This window comes from Athene noctua, chromosome 1 (assembly GCF_965140245.1).
Source record: "Athene noctua chromosome 1, bAthNoc1.hap1.1, whole genome shotgun sequence".
NCBI lineage: Eukaryota > Metazoa > Chordata > Aves > Strigiformes > Strigidae > Athene > Athene noctua.
Window position 1 is genome coordinate 233,760,545 of NC_134037.1, and position 19,356 is coordinate 233,779,900.

A 19,356-nucleotide genomic window follows, 5' to 3' on the forward strand; every position below is an offset into this window, starting at 1 on the left:
TAGGAAACTTATCATATATAACAGTGTTATTGTAGGGGTTTTTGTGGAAAATTCTAAAATGTTTTCAAAGTATTTTATTTCACAATATCAAATTCTTTTCAGTGAGACTTCAGTTTTACTTAACAAGTATCCAGAAGTTCTCTTTTAAACCTGAATGTTTTTCCTTGCTTTACCTGTCTTGCTGGTCACTCTGCTTCCAAAGCAATTTTTTAGGTTACTAGGGAAATATTGCCTGTTATTCTCTGCTTTTACTGTGATTAACACAATGTAGTTCTCATTCAAAGTGCAGATGATAAAGAAAATTTGAGATAGATAAGTTGGGGGAATGGTGAAAGGAAGGAGCCACATGTACTGCAGTCACATAGCTAATTGCATGCATATGTTTTTATATGTGTATATAAATAAGTGTATATTATGATAGCAACATTTGAAGTGTTGAGGTTTTTTAAATAAGTTCATATAATTCAGTGACCAACATAAGGTAGAGGAGGTTGGGTTTTAATTTTTAAAGAATTATTTGTATAAAGGAAGTGTATTTCTTGGTAAACCAAAAATGGCTATGTGTCTATAGCATAGAAGATGAGGATATATATACCTTTTTATCCCTTTCATCCATTTCTGTATTAAAGTGTGCATGTGTTCTTCATTTGCAGAACATTGAAACAAGACTAAAGATTTGTTTACCTGAAGACTTAGGGTCTGCTCTGATGGATGGTGTAGTTCTCTGCCATTTAGTAAATCATGTTCGTCCTCGATCTGTAGGAAGTATTCATGTACCTTCACCAGCTGTAGTAAGTTGGATGTTTCTTGTTGCATTGCAGTGGGGAGGGAGGAATATTTAAAAAATTACTTTTATTGCCAAATGATATCTGGCAATATATTGCTGTTCAATGAATGTTCTTTGCAATTAGGGCCATTTACATTATTACAAATTCAAATATTCATTAATTTTGATATATCTAACATATATAGTGTGTGTGTATATATAAACAAACATCTATAAGTGAATAAAATTATGCTGTCTTTGATCTAGCAACAGATAAGATTTTTTTCATAATGGCCTTTTTGATCAGCACAGTATGAAATTCTCTGATTACAGGATTTTATTCTAGGAGACCGCTTTTAAAAGAAAATTAGCCCCTTGTTTGTTGATTGAAAAAATATGAAGTTAACTTTAGCAATGTCTGGCTTAGCAGATGTCAAGTTACTAAAGCACTTACAGCACTTCTTAACATATTTTTCCTGTTGGGTTAAATATAGAACTTACTCCTTTTACCTGAAGACAGAATGGAACAGAAACATGTGCTGTAGTGATTTAATATTGGCTTGCCAAACCTAAGGACCTGAAGATTTCAGGACATGATGCAATCTGTGTGTGTGCATTTCCTGAAACTTAATTTTCTTAGTGTTTTCTCTGTTTATTGATGCCCACATTTCTGATACCAGTCTGGTTCTGAAGATGTTTTTAGACTATCTCACTTTTTTTGAATGTACTTGTTGGTAAAAGTTTGGCTTGTGAAGCCTGATACTCAATTCTGAGAACAGCATGTGGATTTCAGAGGCAGTTTATAAGAATTTCCAAGAAGACAAATATTAAGAAAAAGACATTTTCTCAGATAGTCTAGTGGAATTTCTTTTGCTGTTGCTTGATTTTAAATTATGTCTGTCTTTGGTAAAAATATGACATTGCCAAAATATGTAAACTTGAATTTCTGGAGCAAAATCTTAAGTTTTAATGCAGTTTTTTTTTTTTTTTTAATTAAGATAAAAGTCTTGTAGTGTTCTCTATAACAAAATGCAAGTATTTTAAATCTGTTTTCATTTTGTTTCAATTTCATATTGATGATGTTATTTTGCTTGAAACAGCCCTCAAAACTACTTTAGCAATATCAGCGCAATAGGTGAATCGACTGAATTAATGTTTTTGACTTCTTTTGCCATGAGCTATTTTTTCTTGTTTTTACAGCCTAAACTTAGCATGGCCAAATGCAGGAGAAACGTGGAAAACTTTCTGGATGCATGTAGAAAACTAGGGATACCAGAGGTAATTTAATTAAGTCTGTTATTTCTAGATGATCAAAAATGCAAAACACATTAATTACTACTTTAAAGCTGAAGGATAACTTTTTCAGCAATAAAGTTATATACTTTAAAAAAAATTGATCTAAATTATGTGATTTAATACTACTTTAGTGCATTTAAATGGCTTATGTCATAGCACTTAAAAATTGCAACTTTTGTCTTAAATTAGTAATTCAGTATTATCCCCAATACCTCCTTATCTTTGCCATGGAAAATAAATAAGGACTATGATAATTAGATGATATGCAATATGTAATTAGGCAAAAGTTTGTTAACTTTTTGTATTTTATAACGTAACTGCATTTTTACCTAGTGCTTTCAGAATATGGACTTAATTATTTTTAATTATTGATTTTCCCTTTTTTACAATATTAAATACTCTTTTGTATACATTGTAAAAGTGACTTGTACTGAAACACCTCTGCAGTGATGTGAAGAAAACAGTTGTCTGTGTGTTAGTATGGAAAGTGCGTATGAGTGAGGTTCTATAATGTAGATAAGTGTTTCAGAAGGTGGAGATAAGGAGATTGCAGTGCTTGATGTTTTGCCTTTCATTTAACAACAGCAGCATTCATCATGTAATTTATTGACAAATCAATAAGGAAAAATATCTTTGTAACTAATGTAATGAATTCTGAAGTTGCACTGGGAATATTTCAAATACTCCCTTGTGGTCTAAAAGTACCTATTAAGAAAAAGTTAATTTCAATTAAGTGACCATCAAAAAAAGGTAAAAGTGGTTATACAAGGTCTTTTTAATCTGAATACATGAAAACTGCATGATGTATTTTCACTGTTGCCTACATATGACAGTATAATGAAGACTGAGTTCTTTTTAGTCTGTGTCTCAAGAATGATGAAACAAGAGGATATTTTGTGTGTATCTCCCCCACCACCCCCTTGAGGAGCAGATGGTAATGCAAAGATTTCACATTGGAAAGAATTCCAGTTTGAATGCTTTATATTTTATCTATATTTTAGCACTTGGTTTAGAGGACAACAAAATAACAGATCATTTTTGCTCTTTGTAGGAATTTTGAGGGGGAGACTTTGTCTTACAACTCTAATGAATGGTTCATCATAAATTTAATTTGAGAATTCAGTGTAATGGGATGGGTCTCTAGGTTGTAATAGTTGATTTAAGTGTTGTAATTATGTAATTTATTATGTTAGAATGATTTCATAGTAGAGGTAAAATTTCACTTCAAAGATGATCAAAATCTCAATGCTGTGGGCTTGTAGACATGGAGTATGTGTTAAGATGCCCCAAAATTTATTGTCTTCTGATGCATCATAAATTATTTGGTGAATTAGAATGCAAGTAAGGTTTTTCTGGATATAGCCTATTAGGAAAGAAAAGGCCAAGACCCATTTTCATTGTCATCAAGAGAACTTTCAGAAATGGAGATAGAACAGAAATATTTACAAAGATCCTTGTAGTGCCATATTACAGATGGGTAAGCTAAGCCTTTACTCAGAGGCTTTTTTTATTTTGGATTTCTATAAGTAAGCTTTCTGGAAAAATACCTTTATGTTTTCTGTAATATTTTATATATTTATTATCCCTCCTTTTTAATGCTTCCATTTAAATTAGTGTAGAATTTTTAACATTATTACAGTACATTTGTTGCAGTTGCATAGAGCCTTAAGCACAAGGCAAGATCTTACCAATCTGATTCATAAACTAACTGTCCTTATGAATCTAAATAAACATTCTCTTGAGGGGAGAAACAATTCACTTAAACTTTAAATGAACATCTTGCAGTTGTAAATTTATGATGAGTTTTAAGTACTCTGAGGATATCCGTTTTGATTACCTGTTGGTAATTTGCGAATGTATATGTTTGCTATATATTGTGAAAATCCATAGTGTTGCAGAACTATCTGGTAGTTGATAGAACTTTGCTGTGTGTTGGAGGGATGTGTATTAGGAATACAAAGTTGTATGATACCAAATATGACAGTCAACTGTCAAAGCTTTTAAAGAACTACAGATGGTGTGTTTAATGCTGCTTCAGGTTGGTGAGTTGTACTTTGCCTAACTGTCTTGACAAACCAATAAACCAAATACAATTAATTATTTGCTTTTTTAGAAACAAGCATCTTAAGGGAAAGTGATAGGTTCCACTTATACCCACAGGTATTAGGCTTTTCTGTGATACCTATGTCCATGTTTACTTCCTGAGAATTGTAATACTGCTACACAGGATTTTTTTAAGGATTTAAAATTATCCTAGTTCCTGTTGGTTCGTTTTCAGTTATTATGGAATGGAATAAAGTACATGCTATTTCCTGAACTCCACAGGTTTAGAATAATATCCTGTGAAATCATGTGAAATGAAAGCAAGAAAATAGCTAAGTAATTACCGTGTTGTGCTGATGTGCATGGTCTCTTACTTCTGTGGCTTTCAGCATTCAATTCTTGGGTCAAAATTCCTTTCCCCAGAATGATCCTGGGAGACTTCATCCAAGTGTAGAAAATGCAATTGGCATCTGTATCCAAATGTGTCGTAGTATGTATTGGAAGTTGGCATCTTGACCAAAGAATCATAAATACAAAATTCAGGAACACAAGCATCTCTTTATAATGACCTGATATGCAGATGGTTCTGAAAGTCATTACCTGCCAGATGAGAATTTCAGTACAATGGGCAGCATGTTGAAATCACTTTGTAATGGCCATATGATGCTCCTTATCACATGCAGAAGGGACATACTGGATCATATGCAAGAGTGATGTTGTAAACATATGATTCTGACCCTTTAATAAGAAACTAAATAACAGGGTACTTACTGCACTGGTAGGCTATCAGTAGTGTGAGAATTGTAGGACGGTCAACCTGTGTCCGGTTTTGCCACTAACTTTTCCTATAGCACCTTATCAGAGATCCTCATAAATGATCATTTTCTGAGACAAAACAAAATTTTTGTTTGATGTGAGAAAGGGATGATGGCAGGTAAGCATCTGAAAGCCTGAACATTCAGAAAATGTCTATCGTGCCCCTTGGGAGGTGACAGAAAAAGTACGATCTTTGTCACTTAGAAAAGTACAAAAGACTTCATTTTATTCTATTAACTAAAAACTGTCAAATTGCCTAATCTACTCTGTAATAGCAATAGAATGGCAAGCAGTCCTACTTTTTGGCTAATACAGATTCAATAAGCAAGTGGCAGTAGATGTGTGCTAAGTAGGGGGTGCCTGTCTTGCTGCATTTTGCAGTACTCAGATGGTGCCATTCACTCGAGTAGGTTGTTAATGTCATATGAACCCACTCCTGACACTACCTTTAATGCTTACCCAGTCCACCTATATTGCACCCACCCCCTCACACTTTCTGGGTTTAAAAAATAAAGCTGTTTTTTGGGGGGTGTTTTGGGGTCTGTAAGTATGGCCTCCGAAATGTCAAAGCTACCAGTTCTGATGCAGTCTTATGCTTCTTAGTGACATCTCATCCCAGAGGTATTAACAATGATCAGGAGAGTCTGAATTATCTTCACACGAGTATATATGTAAAGTTACGGAAGTATTTTGGTTTCAACTGCTCTTTTATAAAGCCAATAACAATATATGTAAATAAAAACAAAAATATTCATATACATTTCTTCAACTTGTCAGTTGCCATATTAGAATCAGTATTCATAGTAGTAGCAAAGAAGTAGACTTTCCCACTTTAAACTGCAAATCAATAACTTAGTTCAGGTTTAGCTTTTATTCTTGGTAGCTGTTTTTCTTGGTAATCCATATTATAGAGCATTTTTTCTTATGCACTTTCAGTAATGTTAACAAATATTTTTGTCAAAAGGAAAAAATAACTCATTTGTGGTGGGCTGAATGATACTTTGTTTTGGTCTAAATCTCACTTATAATAAAGCTGTAAATGCAGTATGTTACTTGAAAGGCCAAGTTACAAGTTTTGTCTGAATTTCTTCTAGTTCTTAATTATGAACAACTATGGCATATCAGAAGTGGGACTTTCTAAATGTTTTGTCAAAAAAGAAATCAAAGTATTTTCAATATTTGTGAGCTAAAATGCAGAAGTTATCTTTTTACGAAGACAAATTAATTTTTATAATCTACAATTTACACTAATGTAATATTTTAACAGTTTAGGCACTTGAGCATTTTTGGCCCTTTATGGGACCTCTTCAGGTCAGAGAAATTAGGTAGTTATTTTTTAAAAAAATAGGAAAGGAAGACTTTCCCCACATACACTAGACACACCTTGTCAATCTTCATATAGCTTGAAAAAAAGATAGACTTAAGTTATCATGATTAATACTAGAATGGTAATTTCTGTAGATAAAAAATAGTGGTAAAATGAAATCTTTCACATCCAGTTGTTACAGCAAGTTCGCTGAGCTTCTGTGTTCCAGCATGTCAGGAGTGGTGCAGCATGACTTTGTGGGACAAGTTACATGGGTGAGAATGAGACACTTCTGCCATGTCAGCTACTTGGTGTACACATATTGAACAGAAAGGAGTGTGATGGTAAGGAATGGCTTTTTGTCATCATATGAAGATTCAGATTACAAAAGGCTTAACTGTGCCCCTCCATTTGCAGGACTTAAAAGTCACAGGGAGCTAATTACTGTGTCTCACCTCCTCCACTGAAAACTAGGTCCACTATGTTGCAGTGTGAGCCAGACTTATTCTAAAAATCAATATGATTTGTGTTAGGTTAGGAATTGTGAATTAAGTAAAACAGAGACCTTTGTATGCCAGAACTGTCAGAACAAAGTAAAAGAAGCAACCAAGCAGAGTGTGTCAAGTGTTTTATCTTCTATCCACTTAGTTGTTCATCTGGTAATCATGTTTCTCAGTTTAATGCAAGGTATATTTTCATTACCACTTATGCTTGTTTTCTGATTGATTTGTGTAATCAGTTACTTCTCCATAGTTTCATCATGAGATATCTATGAAGTTGCAGTAAATTTTATCAGGTATGACTCCTTTCCTCCACCCTTTTGTTCTGGGCTCAATAACATACACTATTTGGCCTACAGTATGGAATTAAGTGGTTCAGTATGCTGTCGATTAGAGTACTGAAAGCATAATTCTGAGGTTCCTTTCATATGTGTTTTGAGTATAGTGAATATGCACTGCAGACTTCATCCTTTAATGCACTTCTGCAAACTTACTCTTGACTTTTTTTACCAGAGTTAAAACTTGAGGAGGTTGGTTTTGGATTGCTATCTGTTTTCACAGTCACTGCAGGAGCATGTAGAATGAGGGTGGTTTGTGCACACAAACAGCTGGTTATTTTTTGCTGTTCACATTCTGTCTTACTGTGTTTATTCTGCGCGCATGATTTCAGCAGCTGTGTGATTTAATCATGTAACTTCATAGACATAAAAAGCCAGTCCCTTAAATGTAATGATTAAATATATGTATCCTTTTAGTTCTTTTTAGTAATAATTTCAGTCTCCTAAATGAGAAGGGTAGTGCTTGCAACGGATAGGTGGTTGGTTGGTTGTCTTTGGGACTTGTGGTGGGGTTGTGTACTTTTTCACTATTTCATGATGTCATGTTTTAGCTTGGTATTTTAATTTCACAGCATCTATAAAATTCTGGTAACTTAAGTGGAAATACATTAATTATTACTGAAAAACTATATTATTTTATTTAGAGTTACATTACAGAATTACATTTAAAATATATATTTAAACATTACATTACATTTAAAATATATAGAATATGAACATTTTACTTAAGGTGTGAATGTAATACCAAATTATCAATTGTCACAGAACACAAAAATAAGCAAAAATGATAAGATATTTCTTGGGCTTTACTGAATTTCACTGAAGCACAGCATGGCGGTTCCCATAGGAAATTTCTTCTGCATGTGTTGGCTGGTTTTATACACTTTGACTTCTTCTGTATGCTGCTTGGTATGTTAATCTCTGGTTAGCAAGTTCTTTAGTTTCTCTGTAAAAATTCAACCTATTACCGGCTCTTATTCTTTAACTGTGAAATGACTTCCTTCTCCATTTGACTGCAGTATGTACTATTGGAGGGGTTTTTGGGACAACAAATAAAAAAGAAAGTCCTTGTTTTAAAGTTCTGACATTTTATTTATATAGATTTAAGGTCAACATCTTAAATATTTATTTTTGGGATATATTTGTAACAGGTAGGAATTGAGTCCTGTGTACTATTTTAAAATTAATCCAGCGTTTGCTGGGTTTATTGGTGTCTTTGGTAAAAGTGCAGTATGTTAAACAGTTAATACTTGTGAGTGGTTCATTTGCCCAAAAACTAGTTTCTCTGGTAAAGAGCCTTGTGGATGTAGATGTTCTCAAATACAGTACTAGACCTATCCCATTTTTAAACAAGATCAGCATGGTTTGTTCTGTCTGTGAGTTTTCATCCTTTAGAAAAAGCCAAATATGATTGCATTGAAGTATATTATCGCACTAGAATTTTGAGTTGAAAAAATTCTGAAAAATTACTGTAAAAATAGTAGTGTTGTTGCTAGCAGGGTGGTTTTCCCGCTCTGTATCTGCTGATCTAAGTAACAAAATGAAAATTTTGCAGCTTTTAACTCCTGTTAAAGATAAACCAGTCATGGAAAGCAAAAAAGAAAACAAACAAAATATCACCACCTGTCACTTTTTTCTTTGTGTATGAATGACAGTTCTGACTTCCTGTTTCACTAGTCACTTTTTGGGATAGAAGGGCCTTTTAAATATTTTAATATTTAATTTATTGACAACTAGACCTTGAAACTTTGCACTAACAGAAAACATATCTGAGCTTCCATGTCTTCATTTGTTGGGCGTACTGTCATTTCATTAAGCAAGTGAGACTAAAAAGCTACTAAAGAAACATAGTGTTCCTCTGAAACAGAGGATCTCTTCATATAGTATTACTCAGTAAGTATGCACCATCTTTGTTGGTAGTAAGGCCTCATTTGCAGTGTAAAATGGTTTATATTAGATTGTGTTTTGAAAATACTAGTTGTTGCTTGGTTTGATTTTAATGTTAAATATTGTCATATGCATATCAATATTATTATTACGTATTACACTTCATTTTGTATAGCTAGTCTGGAGTAAATTGCTCCATGAAGTCATTGATACTTCCCCAAAAAAGTATGAGTCTAACTTGCTAATAATTAAAAACGTTGCCTAAGGAATTGTCAAATTCTTCAGTTAAGAGACTTTATTAAAATGAAGTATAGTTGGTGGTACATTGACTTTTTCAATTCCCATCTCAGGGTGTCATTTAAGATGATATTTAAATGCCAAGTTTTAGATTATTATGTTAGAGAAATTTGCATACTTCTAACAATTTCTTTACGTACTTTTTTTTGAGACATATTGCTGCTGCTTGTCCTTTTTAACAGCTTTCTAACCCACTGCTATTATATAAGTTAGATTTTACAACTGGTTCCATTTAAGCATTTAAATAAGGCCCAGATGGACAAAGGCATGCAGATCTCATTGGAATAAGTGGATCACATGCACATCCTCACCCTTGTGAATCTGGGCATAATTTTGGAAGGATTTGAAGGCCTGAGCTCTTCTGTCTTAACATTCTGATATTATATGATAGCTTCAGTATTTAGAGGAAATAGAAGAATGCTGGGATATCTAGTGACTAAGGCAATACTAGGAAGAAACTATTCCTACATGTTTATGCTAGAATATTGTGATAATTTATTTATCAATATCTTTCTATTTTTGTATTTTTAATTTTATGCACTGTTTTTTTCTGTTCTAATGGCTGCCCTTCGGGATAGGCTGACCTCTGCTCTCCGTATGACATCCTGCAGTCGGATATTCGTCACATTCGAAAGACTGTTGACACTCTGCTCGCCCTCGGGGAGAAAACCCCACAATCAACTTCTACCTTTCGCTCCTGGGATCTAATAGGCTTTTGTCTTTTCCACATACTTTTTATAGTCTTGATGTATATAACTTATCACTGGAATGTGCTAACAGCATAACCTGTTCGCATGTGCACACAAACTTTCTGCTTTGTCTCTGACAAATTACAGGTACTTAATTTCCTTCCTTTGTCTTACAAACTTCTCCCTTTTCCTCGCTTCCCTTCCTTGTAATATCTTTATTAATCTCTTGATATAGAGGAGAGAGGGAATAGCATCTTGAAGGCAAATCCCATCTCTTCTCTCCCTTCCAGCTCTAGTTTAAGAACTTATGTACCTCTTTATTTATAGTTTGTTTTCTTTTATGTTGCCTAGACTGCACACTAAACGTGTTAAAGCAGTGAAGCTACTCTTTTCCCACTTTTGGGTGTAGGCCAGTATATCACAAGCTAAACAGAACCGAGCATCTTTCTTTTTGTGAAAATCCAAGAATGCTGCAGATATTGAAGCAACTGAGGTGGCACTTCAACAGATGATAGTATTTTCTGTGTTGGTGCCAAGTATCTCAACATTCATTGTGTTAAGAGCACTTAGAGAACTATCTTTCAAATTGCTGTTATTTTTTTAATCCTTTAGATTAACAAGAGTACTGTAACTTTAAAGATTGTTGGTCATCTCTACTGTTCCGATTAAATTCCATACTGGAGTAGTTATGTTTTCCTACTTACATTTTGTTTTCCTCCAGATTCCATAGAATAATCTTTTTCTTCTGTTGCACAAAACAACGTTGAACTCCTTTTAAAGACCTGCTATGTTACACCCCAAAGATGACTGTAAATTAGTAGTGGGTATGAGCAACCCATAATATGCAAGGGACTTTAGAATGTTTCAGGATGAAGATCGTGGAGTTCAGTGTGATAAAATAGGATAGTTTGAGAGTCAGCTGTTAGACTTCTGTATCTGTCATTCTTACGTATGACATCAAGCAAGTCATGTCACTATCTTGTCTCCGTTTTATCACCTGTGAAAATGCAGGTAATGTTTGTTTGTGTAATGAATGTAACAAAGACAATGTAGTTAGGAAAATAGATCATCTGGGAAGACTCTAGATTATCCATCCTAGGAAGTTTTAAAGAATAGGTTAGACAAATACTAGCCAGGAGGTGTTTCAGTATGTTTAAGCTCTGCCTATAGTTAAAGTGCTGGACTGATGACCTCCATTTCCCTTCCAGTGCGGTGTTCTGCTCATCTGTTGTAAAACCTGAATGAGACAAATGTTTTTGTTTCACTCCTTATCAAGATGAAATATACAAATGAAAATTGATTGAAAAATATAAAACCTCGAATATTAAACCTATATTGACATTGCAATATTGGCCTAGATGCTGTTGACTAAATTTTGTAATTCAGTCTCAGGCTAGCTAACCAAATGACCTCAGCTTCATGTCTGTGAAATAAATACATTAATTTCTCACTGCCTAGTATATAAAAAAATTACCTACAGACTTTAAGAGGATACCTAGCATAAGAACTTGTATGTTACTGATTATTCTGGCCATATGGTTATTGATTTAGTGCTACCCTGTAAATATTCCCATTCCATAGATACTTGTAAAATTTTGTTTAAAAACTTCCAAATGAAGTTCTATTCCTCGTTTCCATGACTCAGATATTTACATTCATATATAAAAAGGATGAAATGTATAATCAGATAGGTATTTTAAGATGGAAAAATTAATTTCAGGTGATGGATACATCAGATTTTTTAAAGCGTTTAGTGTCTAGCAGCTTCCGGTTGATGCATATAACAGCTCTGTTGTAAAGAGTGTATTCTGTGACCAGGCATGAGTTCAGTGAGTGCTTCTAGGTTCTTTACACTTGAGGAAAAGGCACTAGTTATTTGGATGCGTAGGTATAGGCTTGTGCCCTCAACCTGCACAGGCCTGTCTTTTAACTCGGTGCCTGGTTTCCAACACCAGACATTTGCTTACTCAGAATCAGCTTGACATTTAAGCTTCCGCTTTCAGCAGATCATTGTCTTGGTTTTGGTTGTCTTGTTTTAATAATGTTGCTTTTCCAGTGAATCTGAGAAAGTGACATAAAGCTTGAATTAGTTCAGAAACCATTCATTGTATGTTTCTTTATAATCCAGTGTGGTATTTAAGATAAAAGCGATATCTTCTCTAGGACTGGGATGTTACTTCTACTCCTGTAAGTGGTAAACAGGTCTCCTGTCAATGCTTTATGTTGTGCACTCCTTACATATACCAATCCACATGTATGAGTATATTTTAACATTTTTTGAAATTAGAAAATCAGGTGGTGAAAGTTGTTGCTACCATCCTATGGTACACATCTGTCTCATTGTTGAATATTATGTCTGATTATCCACTGTGTCCAGAGGCTTTGGAAGGGAGGTAGAAGTAGTGGTAGATCAGTGTGTTTCAGAAATGGAAGTTCAAGTCTTCAGTGGTTTTGAGTGTTTTATCAGACCTAGACACTGGATGAAAAACTGAACTACTGCTGTGCCAGTGTAGACCAACTGAAGATACCCCGGTCATAATGACACGTAACTCTCAAACTTGTCCAAAGATTTGACTTTACATCTGCTTACAATGCAGACAGAGTTGTCTTTTAGTTACTTAGTTACTTAAGAGTACATTTTCTCACTATTCTCAACTATGACAGGGTTCAGTATTTAAAGTGTAACATTGCAAGTACTTCCTTGTAGTTACAGAATTGAAACCATCCTGAACCAGACTGTGAAAAATGAACATACTTGCTCCATGACATGCACAGCCTTACTGCCATACATGAAGCTTATCCAGTTTTGTATTTTTTTGGATGTTATTGATAACACTTCCAAATATACATAAATCTCACAGGGAAAGGAACAGTAAAATATATCCTTATATTTCTCTAAGTGTGACTAGTAATGTTTCTCAAAATATATTTCAGACATCATGCAAATGTGAAAAATACCTGTCTGCCCATCACAGAAGCCAGTAATTCTCACACTAAATGGGGAGGGGGAAACTAAATCATATACGTAAGCTCATTAATCTACTCTGATGGGTTCTTTGCTGAATTCAGAGTCTTGTTTCTATGCTGCTGTTCCTGTGGCTTTAGTATTTGGGAAACAAGCAGTTCATCTGACTGGTGGTTCTTCACCTTTGAGGAGATACCAATATTGAGATATTCAGTTATATAAAATTGGTACTTACTGCTCACAGTCAGTCACATGATTAAATTGATGACCTGGGTGTAAAAACAATGTACATTGTAGTTCACCCACATATTCAGAACATGAATTATATTTGCTCCCCCATTTCTTTCCCCATTCACATTTTTTCCATTGCAGTGGTCATCAGAGATTTTCAAACTGATTTCTTCATAAATTGCTGTACTCCAATCTGTACTGTGCCCATCATAATGATTTCTCTTTTATCCTGTGGAGGTCATCTCATCCATACTGCAATAAAGTAATAAATAAGACTAATAATAAAAATTGTAGTGGATATACATGCAGGTAAAATATGATTTATATCTGGATTACAAGTGGCATTTTGATGTGAAGATTTGGTTTTCTTTTTCCTTAAGCCAGAAAACAGATCAATATTTTCAAATGCAGTGTAATGCAATATAGTAGTCCTTCAGATGCCTCTTTCTTCTATATTAACAAGCTTTTACAGCTGAAAGCTATATATGGATCCCATTGTGTTCCTAATAAGTTTTCTGAAAGATACGCTTAATGTGAATGGGGATTGAATTAGACCTGAACAAACATTCCATCCAGTTTTCTACTCCATATACATTAATAAATTTCCAAATTACTGACACGTAATTGTTTTTGCAAAAATAAATATTCCTGTTACAAAATTAAAGCAGTCATATATACAGGTTTAATAAAAACAGTAGAGCAGGATTTGTGAACTGTTGTAATTTCCTTCATTTCTAGCACATAAGCTGCATTATGCAGAAAGAGCAGTATAAAAATACTTCAAGGTAATGACCCATTCTACTTTGATGATACAAAAGACACTTATTCCTTCACTTGATCTCTCACAATTTAATGTATAAGGTTATGGTATAATTGATATTTCCCCTGTAAGTATACATTTTCTCTTACTGTTTCATGTGTGTCTGTCTTAAGTTTTTTGTTCCTGGCAGTTTCATGTCACACTTTTCTTAGCATGTTAGAATGAAACTGTGAGGCATTTTGGCAAAATACATGGTCTAATTTTAAAATTTTATGGCTCAAGGCCAAAATTTCTAGACGCATCCAAGGCCCACCATGTGCAAATACAGTTCTGTAAGTATTTGCAATTTATTACATGTTCAAAAGATGCACATATTTAGATATCTAGCTGGATATGACTCCAAATACAGAATTGCAGCTGCAGTATTGAAACTCTGGGGTTTTATTTTGCTTTGTCAAATCTGGTCATAAGTGTATATTTTACAAAGCATACTAATTTTTCCATTGGAAATTAAAAGCAAAAATGATTAAATATACCTATAGTCTGAATTACTGTGCTTTTTTATCTTACTACTCTTTTGCACTTCAAATGGTAACTTCAGGGCATTTGGACATGTACAGACATTAACAGTAATAGTGAATAAGGAAAAAATATATAAAAAGACATAATTTCAAATTGCCTTAGAAATGTGGAAAAGTAAACATGTGCTATAGGGCTTTTTAACTCTTTAGAAAGAAAACTTGGCCTTAACCTAACAAAATTTCAAGGTTTTGTATATTTGACATGTTTGCTTTAATGTGAGGCCATGATGTTTCTTTTAGTGACTTGCCATTTCAGACTAGTTGGCTCCAAACATTAAATGATGGGCATTACATGGACTTACTCTTCTAATTTGTCCTTGAAGAAACAATAAAGTCCACTATTTCATTGTCTTATGAATATTTTAATTTTTCCCTGTAGATCTGAAGTCTCATATTCTGCAGATACAAAGAAGAAAGACTCTTGCAAAATTGTAGAATTCCATTTCTCTGTATTTTTGCTAACAAATACAGTTGGGCCCTGGTGTTGTTATGTTGCAGTCATTTCACTGTGTGCTGTTATGGTAAATGGCATCAATTATTTTTCTGAGAAATACTTACTGTATCTGAATTGCTTGCCCTAGCATAAACTGATTCAAATAGTTGTCTTGACTTTGAAGTCATCTGATGTCAGAGAAAATAGATATGTACGTGTAGCGTGTCATGTATCGTTGTGTGTTGTGGGATTAGTGTCCTTGTGTATTCCTGATTGTCTTCTACACCGTCTAACTCAGATATTTTGTTGCAGGATTAGAAACTTGCTCTGGCAGGCATATGTATGTGTGTATGTTTGTGGGTATGCCTGTTGTACTGTCTTCTTTGTGTTGCTTTGTGACACAGCCTCCTGGCTCTTGCCTCTTTTTTGTGCACTTTATTTTTATTTTTCCCGTCAAAAGTAGTTTATTCTTTTGCTTCATGAGAAGTTTGAAAATGTCTTTATCCATATCCAATGGCTATGTGTCCGCAGAAAGCGTTTTGCTTGAAACAAGCAGTTAAGTTCCTCTGTGTTCTTAGGGAGAAAAAATACATTAAAAATTTAGATCTTCATTTTTGTAGTACATAGAGAAGAGAAATATTCATGCTGCTTTGAGTGGAGTGGCAGCCCTTCCTTCCACATTGTTTTGTAAAGGTTTTGAGACTGGTCTTGAGAACTAGTAGTCAGTTCTCCTGTCTGTATTTCTGGGTTTTGTTCAGTGATGATTTCAACAGGGGTATCTTTAGAGGTGATTCATACTACTATATTGAAGTGTTATGGGTTTGATGCTAGTGCAAAAGGGACAGAAATCTTACCCAAGGTGGGGAGAGGTGGGTGAGGTTGAGTCTCCTCAGAGTCATGGGTGAGTTCTTTTTTTGATTGGTCAGGCATGTTGTCTCAAAATGCCAGAATTTAAGAAAAGTTTTGAAATTTTCATGGCTTGCAGCTTCACATCTCTGCTGTCAGTAGTTTCCAGATAGCAGCTGTAGTGGGTTAGAGGGTGAGGCAGAGCATGGAAATGGACTGTGCTGCAGGGACAGCGACTGAACATAAGGACTGAGACACCTGGGATCTTGCCCCAAGGTAACTGCTGTTATGCAGAAAGCTGAGTTGATTATCAGTGTGCTCTGGATTCCATCCTTGGCAGGATTTGATTCTTCTTATTATAAGAAGAATTAAATATATTACTATAAAGCTGTGATTTGGAAAGCATGTGAGGCAGGGTTGTCAAAAGCCATTTACAAAGCCTTGAAGGTAATGGTTAGGGCTTAAATAGGAGAATTGATTCATGACACATAAAGATGAAGCTTGTCGTTTTTAAGAGATGGCATAGGACTCATTGTCAGTTTTGGAAGGTTAATCACAGCCACATGCTTAACTGCAGAATTATAAAATACTAACCTGCTTAATAAGAGAAGGATGTCAGTTGTATATGTTTCAAGCACTAATGGAGAATGATGTATAATATAAAAAAGTACCATGCTGTGAAACTTCTCTCTCCTAGAACACAGTTGTAACAGTCCTATTTTTTCATAGACCTCCTCAAATAGATTTCCTTTTATGCATCTTGTAAATACTGTAGGAGGAGAGAGGTTGATTTATACAAACTGGATTACTATACTGTATTTAAAAGAGTTAGATAATGCATTGTTTTTGAAAGGAGCAAAATTATATTGGATGAGGTTTTCATATGAAATGGGACATGCACTCCTTTATGCTTTTAGTGAAAATGTGCTTTATAAACAATTGCAAAATTCCTAGCAAGAAAGCATGACAGGATAGTTATTAGATTGCTGTTATGTGTCACAAAATTTTTAAGTTTAGAATTTAAGTTTTTCTGAAGGAAACAACCTTAACTGTGGCTTTTTCAGAAAATTTGGCTTCCATAGAAAAATTTAGAATGTTCTCAAATATAAATATCTAGCAAGGTAGGTTGTTTTGGGGCTGGGTTTTGGATTCAATCCCTACCTTCCAGCCTTGTAACACTAAATTACTTAATTTTCAGACACTGGATTCAGCAGGCTTTATTATTTAATGCTTTTTGTCTAGCATGGAAGACTAATAGTATATTGGCATGTTGTGGGCCACCAAATCTGTGAAACACCACTGCTGTGCAAGGGCACTGGAAAGAAATAGAGAGAGTGGAGAGAATAGCATTTCACTTCAGATGTCTGATTTGCATTCTCAATAAATAAGATTAATATAATTTTTTTAAGTTATCAGAATTGGAATGTTGTTGATTTTTATATGAACTGTGACCCCAAGACATTAGATTGGCAAAATATATATTGTTAGTAAAAAAAAAAAAATCATACATTTGAAGTAGAAATATTTTTTCCCTTTATTTTATAGCATTATCTCTACCTTCCTTTGTAGCTACTCCAGTGCTCATCAGGTATCAGTTTAGGAGTTTGCATCCTAAAATATGTTTATATATTTCTCTGGAAAAGACACTTTCTTCCAGAGGAATATCATAAAAGTTGGGGAGAACTGTCTCTGACAGCTTGCAGGTCGGTATCTCAGTCAGAAGAACAAAGAAGAACCCAGAGTCTTGTCATAAATGACCAATTTAGGGTAGGTTTGGAATCGAAATCTGGATGACAAATTGAATGGCTGCAAGATGTGCATATTCCTTTGTGCTGACTGGGCAAATAGCTGCAGCAGGAAGGGGGTATGATAGCAGGCAGGAATGGGAAGCAGTTGTCACAGCTGTTTGGTCAATGTGAACCAGAGGCCACAAACTCAGTGGAAGAGGAAACCCAGTGTTAGCAGACTGCCAGAATGTTGAAGCATTTTCCATGTGGAGCAATGTATGTTGTCCATCTCTTACTCAGCCAAGCTCCTCGAAAATTACCGGTTAGAAATTGTTTCTTGGGTCTGTGCGTGCAGAAGGAATCCACAGTATTTGGTGTTCTGGGCTATAACCACAAACCTTTAAAAACATTATTACAAACTAAGTTTAAAAAAATATTTTAAACATAATAAATATAAGAACATCTTCAGCATTAAATGCAAAATGTAAACATAAAATATAGACAAATTACAGTTCTCGGTATCAAGTGCCATGATTGTGATTTAGTTTGGTTCTCATTGTTTAGGTTCAGTTGTTAAGTTTAGGTTCTGTAAGTTTTGCAGGTTTTCTCACATTAAGGCTGGAGTGGGGGGGTGAGGAACTTTACAAAAATTTAAGCAATCTAAGGTTGGTTGTGCATAAAGTAAATACACATTAACAAAAGTAAGTCATAAACATCAGAAGCAGCAGAGCAGCTGTTTAATGCTGGTGCTGTTCTGATGGAGCTGTGGCCTACTGAAGGAGATTTCCTGAGCAAAGACTGGACAACAGTGGAAGAATATAAAAGCAATTAAACATAAGTGCATAACATGATAAAGACTGTATTAATTGTTCTTGTATGTACCAGTTCCAGTTTCATCGTCCTGAATATTCTCTTTATTGTTAAGGGTTCATAGGGGTCAGGGAAGGGACTAGAGCTGAACAAGTGAGTCATGAAAAGAGAGGTTTGAGGAGATTGATGTTTAAATCAGAATTGTAATCAATATGAATATGAGGAAGTGTGACAAAGGACTGTGAATTGCATAAAGATAAAATAAGAGATGCTTAGTTGACATTACAGAAGCAAGAATAATATTCAGTAGCAGACAATTAATTAAAACGTAATCTCAAATGCATCAGTTTTAGAAGCTAAAAGGTTATTGAACAGCTAAGAGATTACATATTGATAATAACAACACTCTCTTTCTGAAAAATCAGTATCCTGTGTCCGCTGAAGGTCATGTGCAGATGCTTAGGGGAATAACAGAAGGTTGGATCACATAGGTGGTGCCTTTTCAAACTTAAAGCAGTCTGACATGCACAGTTTAAGGACTTCACGAGCCAGACACTGTATTCATGTGTTTGTGTTTAATAGTGTTGTTTGGGGTTTTTTTCTATCTGTGTATTTTTGTCATCGCACTTACACTTTTGGCTTTCATGTTGTGGCAATAAGTCTCACAGTTGTAATTATGGTTTATGTGATGTAGTCTAGCCTATTTATTTTTTATAAACCTGCTGCCTGAGTTCATAATTTCATAGATTTCAGTATCAGGAATACTCAGCTACATTAATAAAATCTTCTTGTTAAAAAGAGAGTCAATCATGACAGAAGGCGCCCTCGCTAAGCAAGGCTTTCTGTAATTATTCACTGGGGGTGGTGGGGGGGGGGTGTTCTTGTTACCTGTAGGAGATTGAGTATTTACGGTTTGACTGTCTTCTGGTGTAACAGCTTCTGTGGACAGGTAGTAGGTTTCATCTTGGCCACGGTTGCTGTGTCCTTATGGTGAACAAATTGATTCCTGGATATTTCAAAATAAGCTGCTAATTACTCAGAACGAAATGCTTCACCCGTTGAAGG

At 34.6% G+C, this 19,356-nt stretch overlaps 1 protein-coding gene across 7 annotated transcripts in view; it reads left to right on the forward strand.

Annotated features, from left to right (window-relative positions):
- LRCH1 (leucine rich repeats and calponin homology domain containing 1) overlaps positions 1-19,356 on the forward strand; it is a 134,127-nt gene that overhangs the window by 111,579 nt on the left and 3,192 nt on the right. For 6 of the 7 annotated variants that reach the window (XM_074912873.1, XM_074912903.1, XM_074912893.1 and 3 more), the window contains 3 exons: positions 654-791; positions 1,967-2,044; positions 9,828-10,085. In XM_074912873.1, coding sequence (XP_074768974.1) covers positions 654-791; positions 1,967-2,044; positions 9,828-10,034 — 423 coding nt within the window. In that variant the 3' untranslated portion in view covers positions 10,035-10,085. The remainder of the gene's footprint in view (positions 1-653; positions 792-1,966; positions 2,045-9,827; positions 10,086-19,356) is intronic. The other variant, XM_074912922.1, reaches the window with a different exon arrangement.